This window comes from Phocoena phocoena, chromosome 8 (genome assembly GCF_963924675.1).
Source record: "Phocoena phocoena chromosome 8, mPhoPho1.1, whole genome shotgun sequence".
Classification (NCBI taxonomy): domain Eukaryota; kingdom Metazoa; phylum Chordata; class Mammalia; order Artiodactyla; family Phocoenidae; genus Phocoena; species Phocoena phocoena.
This window is the reverse complement of record NC_089226.1, coordinates 57,517,397-57,534,988: the sequence shown is the minus strand read 5'-3', so window position 1 is coordinate 57,534,988 and position 17,592 is coordinate 57,517,397. Positions and strand designations below refer to the sequence as shown.

The 17,592-nt window shown below is 44.2% G+C and overlaps 1 protein-coding gene across 1 annotated transcript; it reads left to right on the top strand.

Annotated features, from left to right (window-relative positions):
• The first annotated feature begins 2,837 nt into the window (after positions 1–2,837).
• On the top strand, positions 2,838–17,487 carry NEU3 (neuraminidase 3). The gene is made up of 3 exons (XM_065882380.1): positions 2,838–2,862; positions 7,301–7,512; positions 16,408–17,487. The coding sequence occupies exons 1-3, from the start codon at positions 2,838–2,840 to the stop codon at positions 17,485–17,487; spliced, it is 1,317 nt and encodes a 438-aa protein (XP_065738452.1).
• Positions 17,488–17,592: the final 105 nt, after the last annotated feature.

Genomic DNA, 17,592 nt, shown 5'->3' with positions numbered 1-17,592 from the left:
CTGGCTTTCCAAGATAGATCTTAATGGCTTATGGTTGATTTTTTGGTTGTTGTTTTTCCAGCTGGTTGGGTCCAGGCCCTTGGTTGTGGTTGAGGTCAATTCTGCAGATTGGTCTCATCCTGTTGCTTGGATGTGTACTTGGATAGTATCCTTAATTAAATGCTGTATGAGACCATTAGAATAGATTTGGTTCCATCTCTATCAGATTAATCAGAGTAGCCGATGAAGTGGCAAACTCAGAAAATTCATCAGAAGCCATCTGTACAAAGTGCTGTGGAGGCCAGAAGAGGAATAACTGTTTAGCATGGAGGCCTGGAAGGTCCTTATACAGGAAATGAAATGTATTTGATCTGAGCTATGGATGAGGAGTGGGGCCAAGTGTGCCCTCTTTACAGATGAGGAACCTGAGGCACAGAAGTTAAACAACTTGCCAAGCTTACTCAGCTAGGAAGTGGGAAGTCAGGATTGGAGTCAAGATCGCTTCACCTCCAAATATAGCGATTGCTACTAAACTTCACTGCCTCGGGCATTAGACTGAGACCAGCAAAGAAGAACTGAGAGAGATTTGGCATTAGCTCTAGATATTTTTCTAAAATTGACTTGGTGATCCAAGTTGGTGATTGTGTGCTTGGAGAGATCTGGTGAAAAACCCTAGGACTTTGTATGAACCAATCTTTAAAAATGAAATATTTTAGACAAATAATAAGGCTTAAAGAATAATAAAGTGAACACCCATGAACCCACTGCCACCTTTAAAAAATATATGTTACCGATACAATTGAAGTCCCTTGGGTTTTCTTAATCACACCCTACTTCCTGCACTCCCAGAAGTGACTATCATCCTGAATTTGCTGTTTCTTATTCCTTTGCATTTTCTTCACACGTGTCCACTAACAATACATAGTATTATTATTTTACATGTTTTAAAACTTTATATATTGTATTTGGTTGAGCATTCCCAAGATTCAGATTCAGCCCTAGATTCAGAGATTTGCTAGAAGTACTCACAGGACTGAAACAGGAAGGAAGGGGGCAGGGCACAACCTTTAAAAGAATGACATAACCCGAGGACACAACATAAACTGATTAGAACCAAATAGGTCCAAGGTGGCAGACGACTCAACTTCCACTATACCCTCAGTATATGCTCATTGTAACACATAAGCAAGCTAAATGACACACCTACAGGTGCCATGATAGTTCCAAGGCTGACCATAAAGGTAAAAAATTAGGCAGTGGCCTGATTCCTAGAAATCCCCACCCCTTCTCCCAAATAGCTGGAATACTCCTCCCACTCATTAGCCTATGCAATCACCCACCTCTATAAAAACTGACAACCTCATACCCTGGGGCTGCTCTCGCCTTCTGAGATGGCCCACACTCTGTCTGTGGAGTGTGTTTCTCTCCAAATAAATCCACGTCTTACCTCTGACTTTGTCTCTCACTGAATTCTTTCTGCGATGAGACATCAAGAACCTGAGCTTCATTAAGTCCTGAGACCAGGTGTGTGATCTCAGTTAAAAGACCATGGGTTCAAGTCCCAATCTGGATTTTGGCTGGGTTTGAGTCCTGGCCGGTGGGTTCAAGTCCCTGTTGGAGTTACACGGTTTCAGCACTAGGCTATAGTTGTACTCATGGCTAAGATTGATTACAGCAATGTATTTAGTATGGACACACACTGGATCATCAGAGAAAAGGACTGCAGGCTGAGTCTGAAAGAATCCATGTATAGGCTTTCTTATGCTCTCTCCCTCTCATGAGGGATCACACTAAGCACACACTTTCCCCCCAGCACAAATGCAGCATGTGTGCCATGTTTCTGTCTAGAGAACCCATTAGAGACTCAGCACCCACAGTTTTTATTGGCCACATGGGCACTCTCTTCCCAGCATGTTTCAAAATTCCAGACTCTCAGAAGGAAAGCAGGTGTTTAGCATAAACCGTAATATGTTCAAATAGCCTGTGCATGGACTACTTTCATAAATTGGAATTCTATTTAGGAAGAGCTTTCCTTTCTCCCCTGTTTATAATATTTATTCAATTGTGCATATCGATGTGGACTTGTGGGTTTTTATCTTATTCAGCGGGTCATAATCTAATACTATTATTTTCTCAAAAAATATATACATATATAAAATAACACATATAAATATAATTTTTATTTTCTTAAGGGTGGGTTGCCCAATGCTCTGAATCTCTGGACCTTTTAGTTGAGTCCCCTCTGAGGCCCGGAACCTTCGCTCCACTCTCAAGCTGTCCAGGGAAGTTTTAAGCGTGATACCCATCAACAGACCGGCAACCAATAGGTGCGAGCGTGGGAAAAGGGGACTGAAGGCAGAGGAGCGGAATGGAGGGGTGAGGGGCGGAGCCAGGGAGCTGCGCAGCCATTGGAGGGGGTGGTGGTCGGGTAGTTGGAGAGGAAGGGGCAAATCCTAAGCCACGGCTGGGTCGGGACTGGGCCCGGAGAGAGGAGGGATATCCCAGCCTTGGCCGCGAAGGGACCGGGCGGCGGAAGGAGAGGGGTGGGGCTTTGAATGAAACGGCCCGAGGGGGCGGGGCTAACTCCCCGCCGCAGCCTACGGCCTGTCCCAACCTTAGGCGGGCTGTGGCCTCTACGCGTCCGGGACCGGCTTTCCTACCTGCTCTTCTCGGTGTCTTGGGTCTGTTAGCCCCGCTGCCGGCCTCTCGAGGTCTCTGTCGGCCTGCTTCTTTACTTTTCGTGGTTTGTGTCCGCGTCCGCACTCCCTTTCCTGTCTCCCCAGCGTTGGTCATTCTCCCAGGCTTCAGTGTCCGTGACGTGAGGGCTTGACCCCGCGCCCAGACCTACCCCAAGAGAGATGGAGGAGCCGGGGTCCCGCGCAGGTGAGTGGGTCTGGGAGACTGGCGAGCCCCCCAAAACGTGGGGCGCTGTGACTCTGGGGACAGGTTTGGCAGCACTTTCTGGGCTTAGGGAATCCAGTCTGCGGGGAATATTGGGTCAGACACACCCCAGTTGGCTAGGGTCTCAGACAGAGCCAGAAAGTATTTTTGGCTAGGTCTGTTTTTGTTTTCCTTCAACAGAAGCCAAACTTATTTAGAGATGAAAGGGATCTGAGACTGGGAAAACCCTTCTTACTAAAGGGGGTCTGTGGGCAGCAGAGAGCCCTGAGCTGAAATTTAGGAGACTTGGGCGTTGGTCCGGGTTTTGTTACTGACTCATTGAGTGGCCTTAGAGGAGTTTATTCCCCTCTGTGGGCCTGAGTTTTCCCACGTGTACCATGAGAAGGGTTTGGACCACAGCATCTTCAAAGGCCTGACGTGTGATGGGTGCTCCTTAAGTATTAATAGTTAGGGGTGAATAAAGAAAGGAGGCCTTCTGGGGTTCACTGGAGGCTGCTTGGCGCTCTGGATTAATTGGAGTCTGTGGAATTACACTTGAGAAAGCTTGAGAAATAGGTGATATTATCTCCATTACAAGTGAGGAAACTGAGGTTCAGAGGTGAATTTGACTTGCTAGTGTCAAAGCCAAGTCAGTCTTCAAAGTCCATGCTACACTATACTTTGTTCCAGTGAGAGAGCAGGGAGGGCTTGATTGAAAGGTGATTATATGGAGCAGCAGTTAATCACATTGAGTCCTCTGCTAAAATGAACAACTCCAGAGCAGAACTGTATCTGATTCTTCTCTATCCCTAGCTCCCGGCTTATGGTTTGTGCAAAACAGTTGGGGTATCAATGCCAGAGTCACCACCTGTGTTACCACTGTCATCAACATGATCGGCATAATTAATGAAAAGCAATGATAGGGACTCTAATTGTTATAGTGGTAGCAAAGCCATAAGTGAAATTGTGAAGACATCTGAATTTATAATACTTTTACTTACATAGTGCTTTAAAGTTTATAAAACATTTTTGAGTGGTTCTTCATTCAGTCATCTTAGGTAGGTATTATTGTCATCCACATTTTATAAGCAAGGAATCCAAGACCTAGAGAGATTAACTGACTAGCACAAGGTCACGCAGTAAGAACTTGTGCTTCTCCTTACGTGCTCTCTTCACTTCCTCTCCTTTTCTTTTTTCCTAGTCCTCCCTGCCCATTCCCATGCTTATTCTGTGTTTCATTCTTCTTACCACCCAGAGACATCCTGTTTTGGTGTTAACCAATAATCATGTGTTGGCTGATAACTAATAGTATTGATGTTAACTTATATATCTTATAAGAGTTTAAAATATGACCTCTCCCAGAGGTGCAGAGGGATTCACATACTTTTAAGAAGGGGAGTTGTAATTGTGGTTGTCGTTATCATCATCATCATCCACAGGTTTCAAGGAGTAAAACTAGAATATATAGTGATTGACAGTCTAAAAATAGTAACTGTCCTATATTGAGCTCATACTGTGTCATGGGCCCTGTAACAGACACTTAAACTTTTAAACTTAATTCTTTCACTCATGCTACTGAATCTTATAAATGAGGATCCAGAAGCATAGAGAAGTTAAATAACATGCCCAAGTTCATGCAGTCCTGGCCTGGTCCACACCTTATGTTCTAAACCATTACACCAGCTTGGCCCAGGGAGAGATCTTTACTTAGAAGAAAGCCTGACCCTCTGGCAGGAGAGCCTGAATTGGGGAGAGAGGTGTGCTCACGTATGGTGTGAGGAAGACAACTGAGAGCCCAGATTTGGAATGAGGGGAGGCTTTTCTTCCAGACTCAGGAGGCCACCTCCCCACCCCCTCAGATAGTGAGCTGTGAGTCTTCCTGCTTTAGGTAGGAACAAGTGAAATGAATTATTCATATGCTAAATAAATCATTCATATGCTGTCAATGACAAAGCTTGTCTTGATTGACACTACGAGGCTGTAGCCCAAAGCAATGCAACTTTCCCCTTCAGTTCATTGCCCCGAAGGTTACCTGAGAGAGAGGTCTTAAATGCATACTTGATCTTGACATTCCTCTGCCAAGCACTGTTGAGTGACTCCCTACCTGTGGGAATAAACACCTTAATAAGGTATCAAAGCCTCCCAGGATTTGCACTCACCTGACCCATTCAGTCCCATCTTTGCTCACAGCTTTTGCACTCCACTGTAGTCTACTGGATTACTGCAAGTCCCCACAGCTCACTGTGTTTTCTGTGACTTTTAGGCTTTTCACATCCACTCCCTCTGCCCTTCTCCTTTTCACCCTTCAGTTGGCTATAACCCAGTGTTCATCCTTTAAGATCCAGCTCACCCATTCATTCAATCATTCAATGAATATTTGTCAAGTGCCTGTGAATTACCAGACAAGGTTCTAGGTGTAGAGGCATATCAGGGGATAAAACAGGCATATCCCTGCCCTTCATGGAACTTCTATTCTGTGGGGTATATTAAATAAGTATAATATACGGGTGATGGTAAGTGGCATGGAGAACAGAACAGGAAAAGGGAATAGAGAGGGGCAAGGGAGTTGTCAGGGAAGGCCTCACTGATTGGATGATGTTTGAATAGAGCTGAAGGAGGTGAGGGAGTGAGGTCTGCCTATCTGAATGTTCCAGGCCCAGAGTATAAGAATGTGAGACAGGAGATCCCGTGGCTTATTACCCCTCCAAAACTCCACCACTGCTGCCTTCATCTAGACAGTTGCCCTTTTCTGTTTTCCTGCATACTCTCATGTTGACCTCTAAAGTAGCACTTACTACATGATATTGTAATTGTCTATGTATATGTCTGTTTCGCTCACCTGGATGTGGGTTTCTTGAGGGCAGGGACCTCTGATTGTCCTCAGTCTGTCTCCTCAGCACCTACCTTATGGTCTAACTTTCTGAGTGGGCACTCAGAAATATTTATTAAATAAGTGAGTAAGGCCTTATGGGCCTCATTCTTACAGCCTGATTATTTTTACAAGTGATTTGGAAGACAGAGCTTGGATGACAGGTGGTGAGAGAAAATATAGTAATTCTAAGCTTGGTTCTGTCTGTCTGACTGGATTCCCTTTTTGGGCCTCTGAGAAGTTGAACACCTGATTTTCTTTGAGAAATGTACCTAGAGATTTCCATTTTCAGCATTATGGCAGGCTAGCTAACCTGTAAAATGGTGGATAAATATAACAAAGTCTTTTATAGCTCAATTTGCAAGAAAGTAAGAGAAATCCCCAGGCCTAAAAACCAAGAGTAAACTGAAAACTGGAGAAGTTAGCCCCTTTACCTGACCTCAGCTGCCCTAGATATTTGCATGTCCCACTTACCTAGAAGCTTGGGCTTTAATATACCTGCTGTTACAGTGAATGAAACTATGGGCCCATCGGGGTTTGACTCTGGTTGGAAGTGAGATCCCCGCATCAAGCTAGATGCCTTGAAAATCTGTATCCTCTGATCAAATGGAGAAGGAAAAAGAAATCTTACTACTGACAGAGATGACAAAGAAGATTGCCGCTTCTAGGCTCCAATAGAAGGGGAAAGTTTGCCTAGAGAATTCTTTTTCTTTTTAATAAATAAATAAATTTATTTTTTAAAAAAAAGGGCTTCCCTGGTGGCGCAGTGGTTGAGAGTCCGCCTGCCGATGCAGGGGACACGGGTTTGTGCTCCGGTCCGGGAAGATCCCACATGTCGCGGAGCGGCTGGGCCCGTGAGCCATGGCCTCTGAGCCTGCGCGTCCAGAGCCTGTGCTCCGCAACAGTGAGAGGCCCACATACCGCAAAAAACAAAATACAGGACAAAGATTCCCATATAACTTGCATACAGACTTACCAATTTGTAACATTTTACCCCATTTGCTATATCATTTCCTCCCTGTCTCTGTCTCTCTCTGTCCTTGTCTCTTCATGCATACATACATACATACGTACATACATACATACACACATACGTAAATGTGTGTGTCTAATATTTCTTCAGAATCACTTGAGACCAATTTGCACACATCATCCGCATCTACCTGCCTGGAGAATTCTTAACCACAGCCATTCCCTCATATGGATTTGGGTTTATGTTTATATTACCTGAATGGCCTAAAAACTCCACGCCAAGAAACTGACATTAGAAACCATCCGGGCTGGTAATACCTCTGAATGCTCGGCAGAAGCACATACAGAATCTCTCTGGAGAGACACTTGACACAGGCTGCATAGGATTCCCAGAGTCTGGAGGATAGACTTGTTAAATAAGAGTGCCTGTTTTATGCTTTGTACTATTGAGATCATGATGTTACTTTTGTATAAAAAAATAAACATTTGAGTACATCTTTGCCTCCTAGTGTTCTCCAGAAATGGAATGATAGAGCAGAACTTGTATACAAGCCAGCATTTGAATGTGGACACACATTTATCTGCCTCCTATCCTTGCAGAGGTCATGGAAGAAATGACATCGTGCTCCTTCAACAGCCCTCTGTTCCAGCAGGAGGACAAGAGAGGGGTCACCTACCGGATCCCAGCCTTGCTCTATGTGCCCCCTACCCACACCTTCCTGGCCTTTGCAGAGAAGCGCTCCTCGAGCAGGGATGAGGATGCTCTCCACCTGGTGCTGAGGCGAGGGTTGAGGACTGGGCACTCAGTACAGGTGACTCCTTATCCCAGATCTGAGCCTGGGCCTCAGTTTCTACACTGCTCTGCGTATGTCAGAGTCTGTGTCTTTTCCCATCAATGCAAGAAAAGCCTTGTGTCAGAGCTGAGGAGGAAAAAAAAGCAGTAACAGCAATGCTTTCAGTTACTGAGTACTTACTGTGTGCCAGGGGCACACTGAATCTCACAGCCATTCTGTGATGTAGGAACTATTGTCAGTCACATTTTACAGATGAGGAAACTGAGGCTCAGAGAGGTTGCTGTTTGCTCAAGGTCACACAGCTATAATAAAGCAGTAAAAGCAGGCTTCCAACTCAGTCTCTGACTAGAGGCCTCCATAGTTTGTTCAGCCAACATGTGGTGTGCTTTTCATTCATTCTCCTTTATCCTCATAAGTCATCGAAAGAAGTAAGCATTGTTAATCCAGTTTTGCTGATGAGGGATCCTGGTGCTCCAACAGGTAGGTGGCTCATTCACGCCCACAGCTACCAGGAGATGTGGGGGAGGATGACAACACCCATACTCCCGCTTCTCTTCCCCTTCCTGCTCTTCCTCTCCCCTGTGCTTTATGTGAGGTAAATATTATGAGGCCCGTTTTACAACAGGAAACTGGAGCTCGGAAGTAAAGTGACTTGCCTTAGGCACACACCTAATAAGAGGCAGAAATGGGTTTGGTGCCCTTGTCCCTAAGTAGCACATGTTTACTGTGTTTTTATGGGGGAGAGAATGGTTGCTGCTCTTGGGCCTATGAACTACTGGGTTACTTCAGATCCCATTTTTCTCATTGTTGCCTTTTATCTCTGAGAGATTGCTGAAGTGAGGATGAGGTGAGACAATGGGTTTGAGAGTTACACACATACATACATTTTTTATAAGAGGTACTTTAATCCCTCTAACCTGCTCTGCTTTTCTACTCACAGAAACCCCACCATTAAAACTTCACGTCTATAGGGATGCCTTGTTTTGCTGTTACAGGGCAAATGCTGTTCTGCTGATGGTGGCCTTTGCCAGCAACCCCTGTCTTTGCTTTTGATGACTTACTCACATTTCCCTGTAGGGAAGTTTTTTACTTCAGGGAATTTCCATTCCCTGCTCTTACACCTTGTCACAAGTCTTTCTTATGGCTTCCCAGGGTCAAACCTCTGCTTATATCCTGGGTGTCCTGTAGCTCACCTTGGAGTTCTAGCTCTTTTGTTTCCTCCAGGACAGGCAATGCCTGTGGTTATGTTGCCCTGCTTTCTGTCACAGACAGTTGGGCGGGTAAGCGTTTTTTATCAGACCATACCTGTTATATAACCTCACTGCCCAGCAGTCACACACATTCACAAATGTGTCCACTTTAACTCATTCTCTCTTCTCTTTATTTTATTCACATTAACTCTCTCATTTACTTAATTGTAGTATCTTAAAGTTAGAAGAATTATCAGCCCAACTTCTTTCCCAATATAGAAATCTTCCGTATTCCATTGGTAGCTACTAATAGCTTAGTGGTTAAGAGCCTGGCTTTGGAGTCAGGCAAGACCTATCATTTATTGGCTGTGAACTTGAATACCTGACTCTTCTCCGTTTCATTGTCTGCAAAATATAATTAATAATAGCAATTACATAGTAGGAACTCAACATTAGTCATCTTCTATTAAGGGTCTACTTACACAGCTCCTCAAAAGAGGAACTTAATCCTGTAGCAACTGTTTTTGAATGAGACGATCTGTACTTCTCTATAATTACTCATTGGTCTTGTCCTGCCTTCTGTGCATTGTTTAGGTAAAGCCCCTTTTCTGGAGAACTGCTCTTTGATGTATCTGAAAACGGTATTCACACGCTCTGAGTCTTCCACTTTTTGGGTTCAACAGCTTCAGTTCTTTTAGCAGCTGCTTAGACCACAGTCTTGATTTGGTTTCTGGTCCCTTGAAAACTGTGATTACTGTCCTTGGGACCTGGTGTGGGATGTCAGTGTCTTTTTTCAAAGTATGGTACTCAGAATTGAACTTAGGACCCTAGGGGTAGACTGACCAGCTCAGCAGTTAGGTGGCTATCCCACCTTGTATCCTTTTTTTTTTTTTTTTTTTTTTTTTGCGGTACACGGGCCTCTCACTGTTGTGGCCTCTCGTTGCGGAAAACAGGCTCCGGATGCGCAGGCTCAGCGGCCATGGCTCACGGGCCCAGCCGCTCCGCGGCATGTGGTATCTTCCCGGACCAGGGTGCGAACCCGTGTCCCCTGCATCAGCAGGCGGACTCTCAACCACTGCGCCACCAGGGAAGCCCCACCACCTTGTATCCTTTTAATACAGCCTAAGGTAAAGTGACATTTACTTTTTTTATTAAAATAAATTTATTTACGTATTTATTTATTTTTGGCTACATTGGGTCTTCATTGCTGCGCGCCAGCTTTCTCTAGTTGTGGTGAGCGGGGGAGCTACTCTTTGTCGTGGTTCGAGGGCTTCTCATTGCGGTGGTTTCTCTTGTTGCAGAACATGGGCTCTAGGCACGTGGGCTTCAGTAGTTGTGGCTCATGGGCTCTAGAGCGCAGGCTCAGTAGTTGTGGCGCACGGGCTTAGCTGCTCTGCGGCATGTGGGATCTTCCTGGACCAGGGCTCAAACCCATGTCCCCTGCATTGGCAGGTGGATTCTTAACCACTGACCCACCAGGGAAGTCCGACATTTACTTTTTTGGTAGCTGCATAAACGTTAAGTAGATGGTCAACTAAAACCTCCAAGACTTTTCACATTTTTTGTTCTTTTTAAAACAGTTTTAATTGTGGTAAAATACACCTAATGTAAAACTTTCCATCTTAACCATTTTAAGTGTACATTGCAGTATTGTTAACTGTATTACATCATTATGCAACAGGTCTCTAGAACTTATTCATCAGTGCATGACTGTAACTTTATACTCATTGAACAACTCACTTCCCCCACCTCAAGCCCCTAGAAATTACTATTGTACTTTGTTTCTATGAATTTGATTACATTAGATACTTCATGTAAGTGGAATCATGCAATATTTTGTCTTTTTCTGATTGGCTTATTTACTTAGTATAACATCCTCAAGGTTCATCCATGTCATAGCATTATGTCAGGATTTCCTTCTTATTGTATGTTAATCTATTATTTCATTTATCCATTTCGTTTATCCATTCATTCCTTTATCCATTTTGTTTATCCATTCATCGGTTGATGGACGCTTAAGTTGCTCCCATCTTTTGGCTATTGTGAACATGGGTGTGCAAATGTCTCTTCAAGACTGTTCTTTGAATTCTTTTGGATATAGACCTAGAAGTTGAATTGCTGGATCATGTGGTAATTCTATTGATATTTAAAATTTTTGAGGAACCTCCATACTGTTTTCCACAGTGACTGCACCATTTTGTATTTCTCCACATCCTCACCAACACTTACTTCGTTTTGTGGGGGGGTTTTGATAGTAGCCATCCTAATGGATATGAACTGATTTCATTATGATTTTGATTTGCATTCCTCTAATTATTAGCAGTGTTCAGTATCTTTTCATATGCTTGTTGGCCATTACATTTGTTGTTCTTTAATCACGTTTCTCCATCTAAATTTTTAAGCCCAAGACTTGTTTTATCTCTGTCAAGCCTCAGCTTGTTTGTGTGCCATTGCTTCCACCTGGTTGAGATCGTTTGGCTTCTAACGCTTTCATGTTTTGTTCACATTTTTTTCCAGCTTCATGTAAACTTTATATTAGACATATCTGGCCCATTTCATTTTCTCCTCTCAGCTAGTAAGGATGGCTGAGCTTCTGACTTTGCAGTGACTAGACTGCCCAATAATTTTTTTTTCTTCCTGTTCTTAAAGGGAGTATCTGTGTGAATGGATTTCTTATATCTTCCTCGATCCTGCTCAAGGTTGTTGATCGGAGCAATCTTAACCATCCAAATGAGTTTGCAGCTGTTACTTCTCATCAGATCACATATTCAGTGCTATCCATGAAGTGTTGGTTTCCCCACAGGGTGCTAAGGACACAGGGGTACTATCCCCAGGGTGACAATAGAAAATTAAATCTGCTCCCCAGACCCTCTTGTTGGCACTTGGAAGGGAGAGGAGGCACGTACTGGAGGAACGTGGAGAAGCGCCTCCATACATTGTTTATAGAGTATTGTTTCCATCTGAGAGCACTTCTGTTATCCTTCTTCCTTGCATCCCTTCTTCCTTCCTCCCACTTTCTTCCATTCCTCTGTCATCTTTCTTCCTTTCTCTTTCCTTTCCTTTTTTCTTCAACATTTATTGAGCACCTACCAAGTACCAGGCATTAAGTCAGGGGATGTTGTGAAGGGAGGGGCATACAAAAGTTGATAGACTCTGACCCCTCTTTGGGAAGAATTTGCACAACCAAATTGTAGAGAGAAAACAAAGCTGTGCACAGATGTAACTGTCCAAATCTCCCACCCAGAATCCACAAAGTGTCACAAGGCAGGTTTATGCAGAATGAAGTGTTTCCTTAGGAGTTCAAATGCAGCTGGGATCAGAGAAGCTGTCGTGCAGGGCATGGCATCTAAGCTGATACTTGAAGTGGGTGTGTTAAAGATGAGCAGAATAGAAGGTGATTTCTCCCTGGATTTCCCATATCCAGACACGGTCTTTTCCTTCTCTGACACCCACAGTGCTTTCTTTATCTCGTCTCTCTGGTGGTGTCTTCGAGGCTCTGGAGTCAGCCCTGTGGGTGCCTTTTCTCTCCCTCTCAAGGCAGGCCTGGCTGCCCCTTCCTGCTGGTGGCCTTCTGAGTTTTGATTACCCAAGAGTCACAGGGAACTGAGGTCCCTGCCTCCATTGGTTTAAAATGCAGTCAGGGGGCTTCCCTGGTGGCGCAGTGGTTAAGAATCTGCCTGCTAATGCAGGGAACACGGGTTCGAGCCCCGGTCTGGGAGGATCCCACATGCCGCAGAGCAACTAGGCCCTTGAGCCACAACTACTGAGCCTGCGCGTCTGGAGCCTATGCTCCGCTACAAGAGAGGCCGCGATAGTGAGAGGCCTGCGCACCGCGATGAAGAGTGGCCCCCACGTGCCACAACTAGAGAAAGCCCTTGCACAGAAACGAAGACCCAACACAGCAAAATTAAATAAATAAATAAAATGCAGTCAGATCAGACAGCAATGTGGACTTCTCATGCATATAGTTTCCAGAGAGGAAGAAAACCATTTGAGAGGACTTAGGAAGCAATCTTTGATCAGTTAGCCATTCTGGGAGAGCTTCGTGGAGGAAGGTGGGCTTCTGCCTAATAATTAAGTTGACTTTGGCACATGACGTTTGAAGTGTTTACAGTGTACAAGGCACTCTGGTATAGAATGGGCTGCCCCAGAGATAGTGAGTTCCCTGTTCCTAGACCAGTTCAAGGAGAGACTGAATGGCCTTTATCCACCAGACTTAGAGGAGAATCTTCTGTAGGATGTGAGTTACCACAAGGTCCTTCTAACTCTGAGATTCTATGATCTGAGCATTGCTTAATAATATGCTTTGCTCATTCATGCAGGAGTTAATTTTTTTAAATCTTATTTTTTGTTTTGGGTAGTTAACACTTTCATATTGCTGAAGAATAAAAAACATTGTAAAAAGGTATATACATCCCTTCCCTTATAGGCATCACTATTGTTATAGTGATGCCTATAAGGCATCCTCTTATAGGCAGTCACTATTGTTTTTTATGTATCCTTCTAGTGCTTCTTCATACAGAAACGAAGTACAAGTATATAGTCTTTTTTTTTTAATTTTTAAAAAATGTTAAATTTATTTTTGGCTGCATTGGGTCTTGGTTGCTGCGTGCGGGCTTTCTCTAGTTGCAGCAAGCGGGGGCTACTCTTCGTTGCGGTGTGCAGGCTTATCATTTCAGTGGCTTCTTGGTGTAGAGCACAGGCTTTAGGTGCATGGGCTTTGGTAGTTGTGGCATGCAGGCTCAGTAGTTGTGGCTCACAGGCTCTAGAATGCAGGCTCAGTAGTTGTGGCACATGGGCTTAGTTGCTCCACGACATGTGGTATCTTCCTGGCCGAGGGCTCAAACCCTTGTCCCCTGTGTTAGCGGGCGGATTCTTTTTTTAACCCCTTTCCAGACAGGATATGAGGCAACTGATTATAACACTGTACTTTCTGTGTTAATTAATTTATAACATTAGACTAAAGATGGAGTAACCTTAATATATTCTAAACATTACATCTTGAGAAGCCTTCACAGTGTCTTTTATGTTAAAGGTGGACAATATATATGTTTTTTATATAAATGAATGAAGTCAAACAACATGACCAATCTCAGTGAACTCTGTAACTCCACAGTTATGTAACTATTCGAGTTATTACATTGTGGTGGCAGGCGGATTCTTAACCGTTGTGCCACCAGAGAAGTCTAAGTATATAGTCTTAATACTACCTTAAAAATGTTTTTCATGTGAAGTGATAACAGATACAGAAAACATAATTGTCAAATGCACAAAACATAAATGTCAGCTCTGTGAATTGACAAAGTCAACACTTGTGGACTCACACTCAGCTCAAGAAATAGAATATTGCCAGCACCTCAGAAGCTTCTCATTCCCCCTCTCTTCTTCCCCAAAGGTAATTACTAGCCTGATTTATAGCTCTAGAGTTTTGCTTGGTTTTAATCTATGGACTCTTTATGTTTGGCTTCTTTTGTTCAGTATTCTTGAGGTTTATCCAGATTGTTGTATACAGCTTTATTTGTTCATTTTCATTGTTACATAATTTTCCATTGTATGACTGTACACAATGAATTGATCCGTTCTGCTGTTGTTGCCAATTCAGGTTAGTGATTATGTGTATAGACACTGCAGCTCTGAATATTCTGCATGTGTTTTTCTGTACTATGTGCATGCTTTTTGCTGGGTTGATATCTAGAAATGGCGTTACTGGATTATAGGGTATGTTTATATTCTACTTTAGTAGGTAATGCCAGCCAGTTTTCTAGAGTGGTGGTTGTGAGAGCTGGTCTACTCCAGTTTCACCTGCACTTCTGGGACTTAGCCCTTTAAGGTTCCAACTCAAAGCCTGGTGGGTTTACCAGGGCCTCTAATTTTTGTCCTATTAGCCCCATAGGGCTGTCAGATAGTTGCTTGGCTTCTCAGCTTTTCAGTTACCTCTTTGAGAATTAGTAGAGATACCTGAGGGGAAAAGGTACTCAAGATACCACGTCAGCCACTCTGAATGAACTTTCAGTTCTTGGCCTATAATTCTTCATGGCCTTGTGTGCTCTCTGGTGCTTTCAAATGATGTTTTTGTCTTAATTTTTTTTTTACCTATCCTAGTTCTCAGTAGAAAGTTTGGTTCAAATTACCTGGTTTGTTGTAATAAGTCCTTTTCCTTCACATTTTCATTTTTTCTTCTCTTTCTGTTGAGTTGTCTGATCTTGCTCTTTGCCCAGTTCTGCTGAGGTTTTTGGAAATTTTCTTACCAATTTCTAATATTGTTTTTAAAATATATTAAAGAAATTAGGTCTTTGTGGTATGTCTGATTAGGCATTATTTCATTTTATCCTTACATCTCCTCTGTGAGCATGTTATTACATCCTCCATTTAATTGATGAGGAAATGGAGGTGAAGTGAGATTGAGTAACTTGCCCAAGATCACGTGATGAGTGGTGAAGGTGGGGTTTGAATTAGGTGTCTCTGACTCCATGCTTGAGTTTTTAATGACGTCGTTATGAATTGCCTCCTGGGGTAGTAGAGGAAGGAAAAAAAATCTTTGTCTTAAATTTCCCTTTATTTGCCTAAAACTTCCCTATGTGTTGGCCTTTCTTTTCTCTTTCTTTCTTTATTTTTTTGGGGGGGAGGTGTCCTTTCTTTTTAAAAATATTTATTTTGCTCCTATCACGTGCTAGGCACTGGCAATACAAAATCAGAATAATTTGGTTTTTACCTTAAAAGGACTCATAATCTAGGAAGGGAGCCAGGCACATAAAAAATTACAGACATCCCTCATTTTATTGCACTTCGCTTTACTCTGCTTCACAGATAATGCGTTTGTCACAAACTGAAGGTTTGTGGCAACTTTGCATCAAGCAGGTTGGCACCATTTTTCCAACAGCATTTGCTCACTTTGAGTCTCTGTGTCACATATTGGTAATTCTTGCGGTATTTCAAACCCTCCACCAGCAGAAAGACTGTAACTTGCTGAATGGCGGTTAGCATTTTTTTAGCAATAAAGTCTTTTTAAATTAAGGTATGTACATTGTTTATTTTTTTTGACATAATGCTATTGCACACTTAATAGACTACAGCCTAGTGTAAATATAAATTTACCCAAAAAATCCGTGTGACTCACTTTATGGCGACATTTGCTTTATTGCAGTGATCTGGAACCGACTGTCTTTGGTAAGGGTTGGGAGGGAACCTCATGCAAGGCTTCATAAAGGAGGTGACTTTGAGTCGAGTTTTGGATGATGAATTGGGCATGTAGACCAAGTACAGAAGAGTGTTCCAGACAGAGGGGACAGCATGTACAATACCTAGCATTGCCTCTTTGCAGCTGATAAGTTATCCTATAATATTTGAGAATTCAGTGAACACTTGGGCCTTCATGATTTTATAGATTTCAGTACCATTTATTTATCTCTGAGAAGTATTCATGCTTTTTTAAAAAATATTTATTTATTTATGGCTGCATCGGGTCTTAGTTGAGGCACGCAGGATCTTTTGTTGCGGGATCTTTCCATGCGGCATCTTTTGTTGTGGCGCACGGGCTTAGTTGCCCCGCGGCATGTGGGATCTTAGTTCCCCGACCAGGGATTGAACCCGCATCTCCTGCATTGGAAGGCGGATTCTTAACCACTGGACCATCAGAGAAGTCCCCAGTATTAATGCTTTTAACGAGCCTCATGTCTTCCTATTAGTCTTTCACTCCTGCTCTTTCTCCCTTCCCCTTGTCTAGTGGGAACCCCTGAAGCCACTGATGGAAGCCACATTACCTGGGCATCGGACCATGAACCCCTGTCCTGTGTGGGAGCAGAAGAGTGGCCGTGTGTACCTATTCTTCATCTGTGTGCGGGGCCATGTCACTGAGCGTCAACAGATTGTGTCAGGCAGGAATGCTGCCCGCCTCTGCTTCATCTGCAGTCAGGATGCTGGCTATTCATGGAGCGAGGTGAGGGACCTGACCGAGGAGGTCATTGGCCCAGAGGTGGAGCACTGGGCCACGTTTGCTGTGGGCCCAGGTCATGGCATCCAGCTGCAGTCGGGGAGGCTGATCATCCCTGCATACGCCTACTACATCCCTTACCGGTTCTTTTGCTTTCGGCTACCATATAAAGCCAGGCCTCATTCCCTGATGATCTATAGTGATGACCTAGGAGCCACATGGCACCATGGCAGGCTTATTAAGCCCATGGTGACAGTGGAGTGCGAAGTGGCAGAGGTAACTGGGAAGGCTGGCCACGCTGTGCTGTATTGCAGTGCCCGGACACCAAACAGGTGCCGGGCGGAGGCTCTCAGCACCGACCATGGTGAATGCTTTCAGAAACCAGCTCTGAGCCAACAGCTCTGTGAGCCCCCTCATGGCTGCCAAGGCAGTGTGGTGAGTTTCCGGTCCCTGGAGATCCCAAACGGGTGCCAGCACCCTGCTGGCAAAGATGCTCCTACCATTCAGCAGAGCCATCTGCTGGACAGCTCACTGAGGCTAGAGCCAGAAGCTAGAACCCTGTCAGAATCATGGCTCTTGTACTCACACCCAACCAGTAAGAACCGGAGGGTCGACCTAGGCATCTACCTCAACCAGAGCCCGTTGGAGGCTGCCTGCTGGTCCCGTCCCTGGATCTTGCACTGCGGGCCCTGTGGCTACTCTGATTTGGCTGCTCTGGAGAAGGAGGGCTTGTTTGGGTGTTTGTTTGAATGTGGGACCAAGCGGGAGTGTGAGCAGATTGCCTTTCGCCTGTTTACAGACCGAGAGGTCCTGAGCCACGTGCAAGCGGACAGTACCAGCCCTGGTAGGAACTCTGAGCCAACGCAAAACTGATTGGCTTAGGACCCAACTTCCCATCGAAGGGCTACCATAGGAGGCAACCACAGCCAGGACAGTGGAGGCCAGGATAACAGAGGTTACTGAAGTCTGCAGAGAATC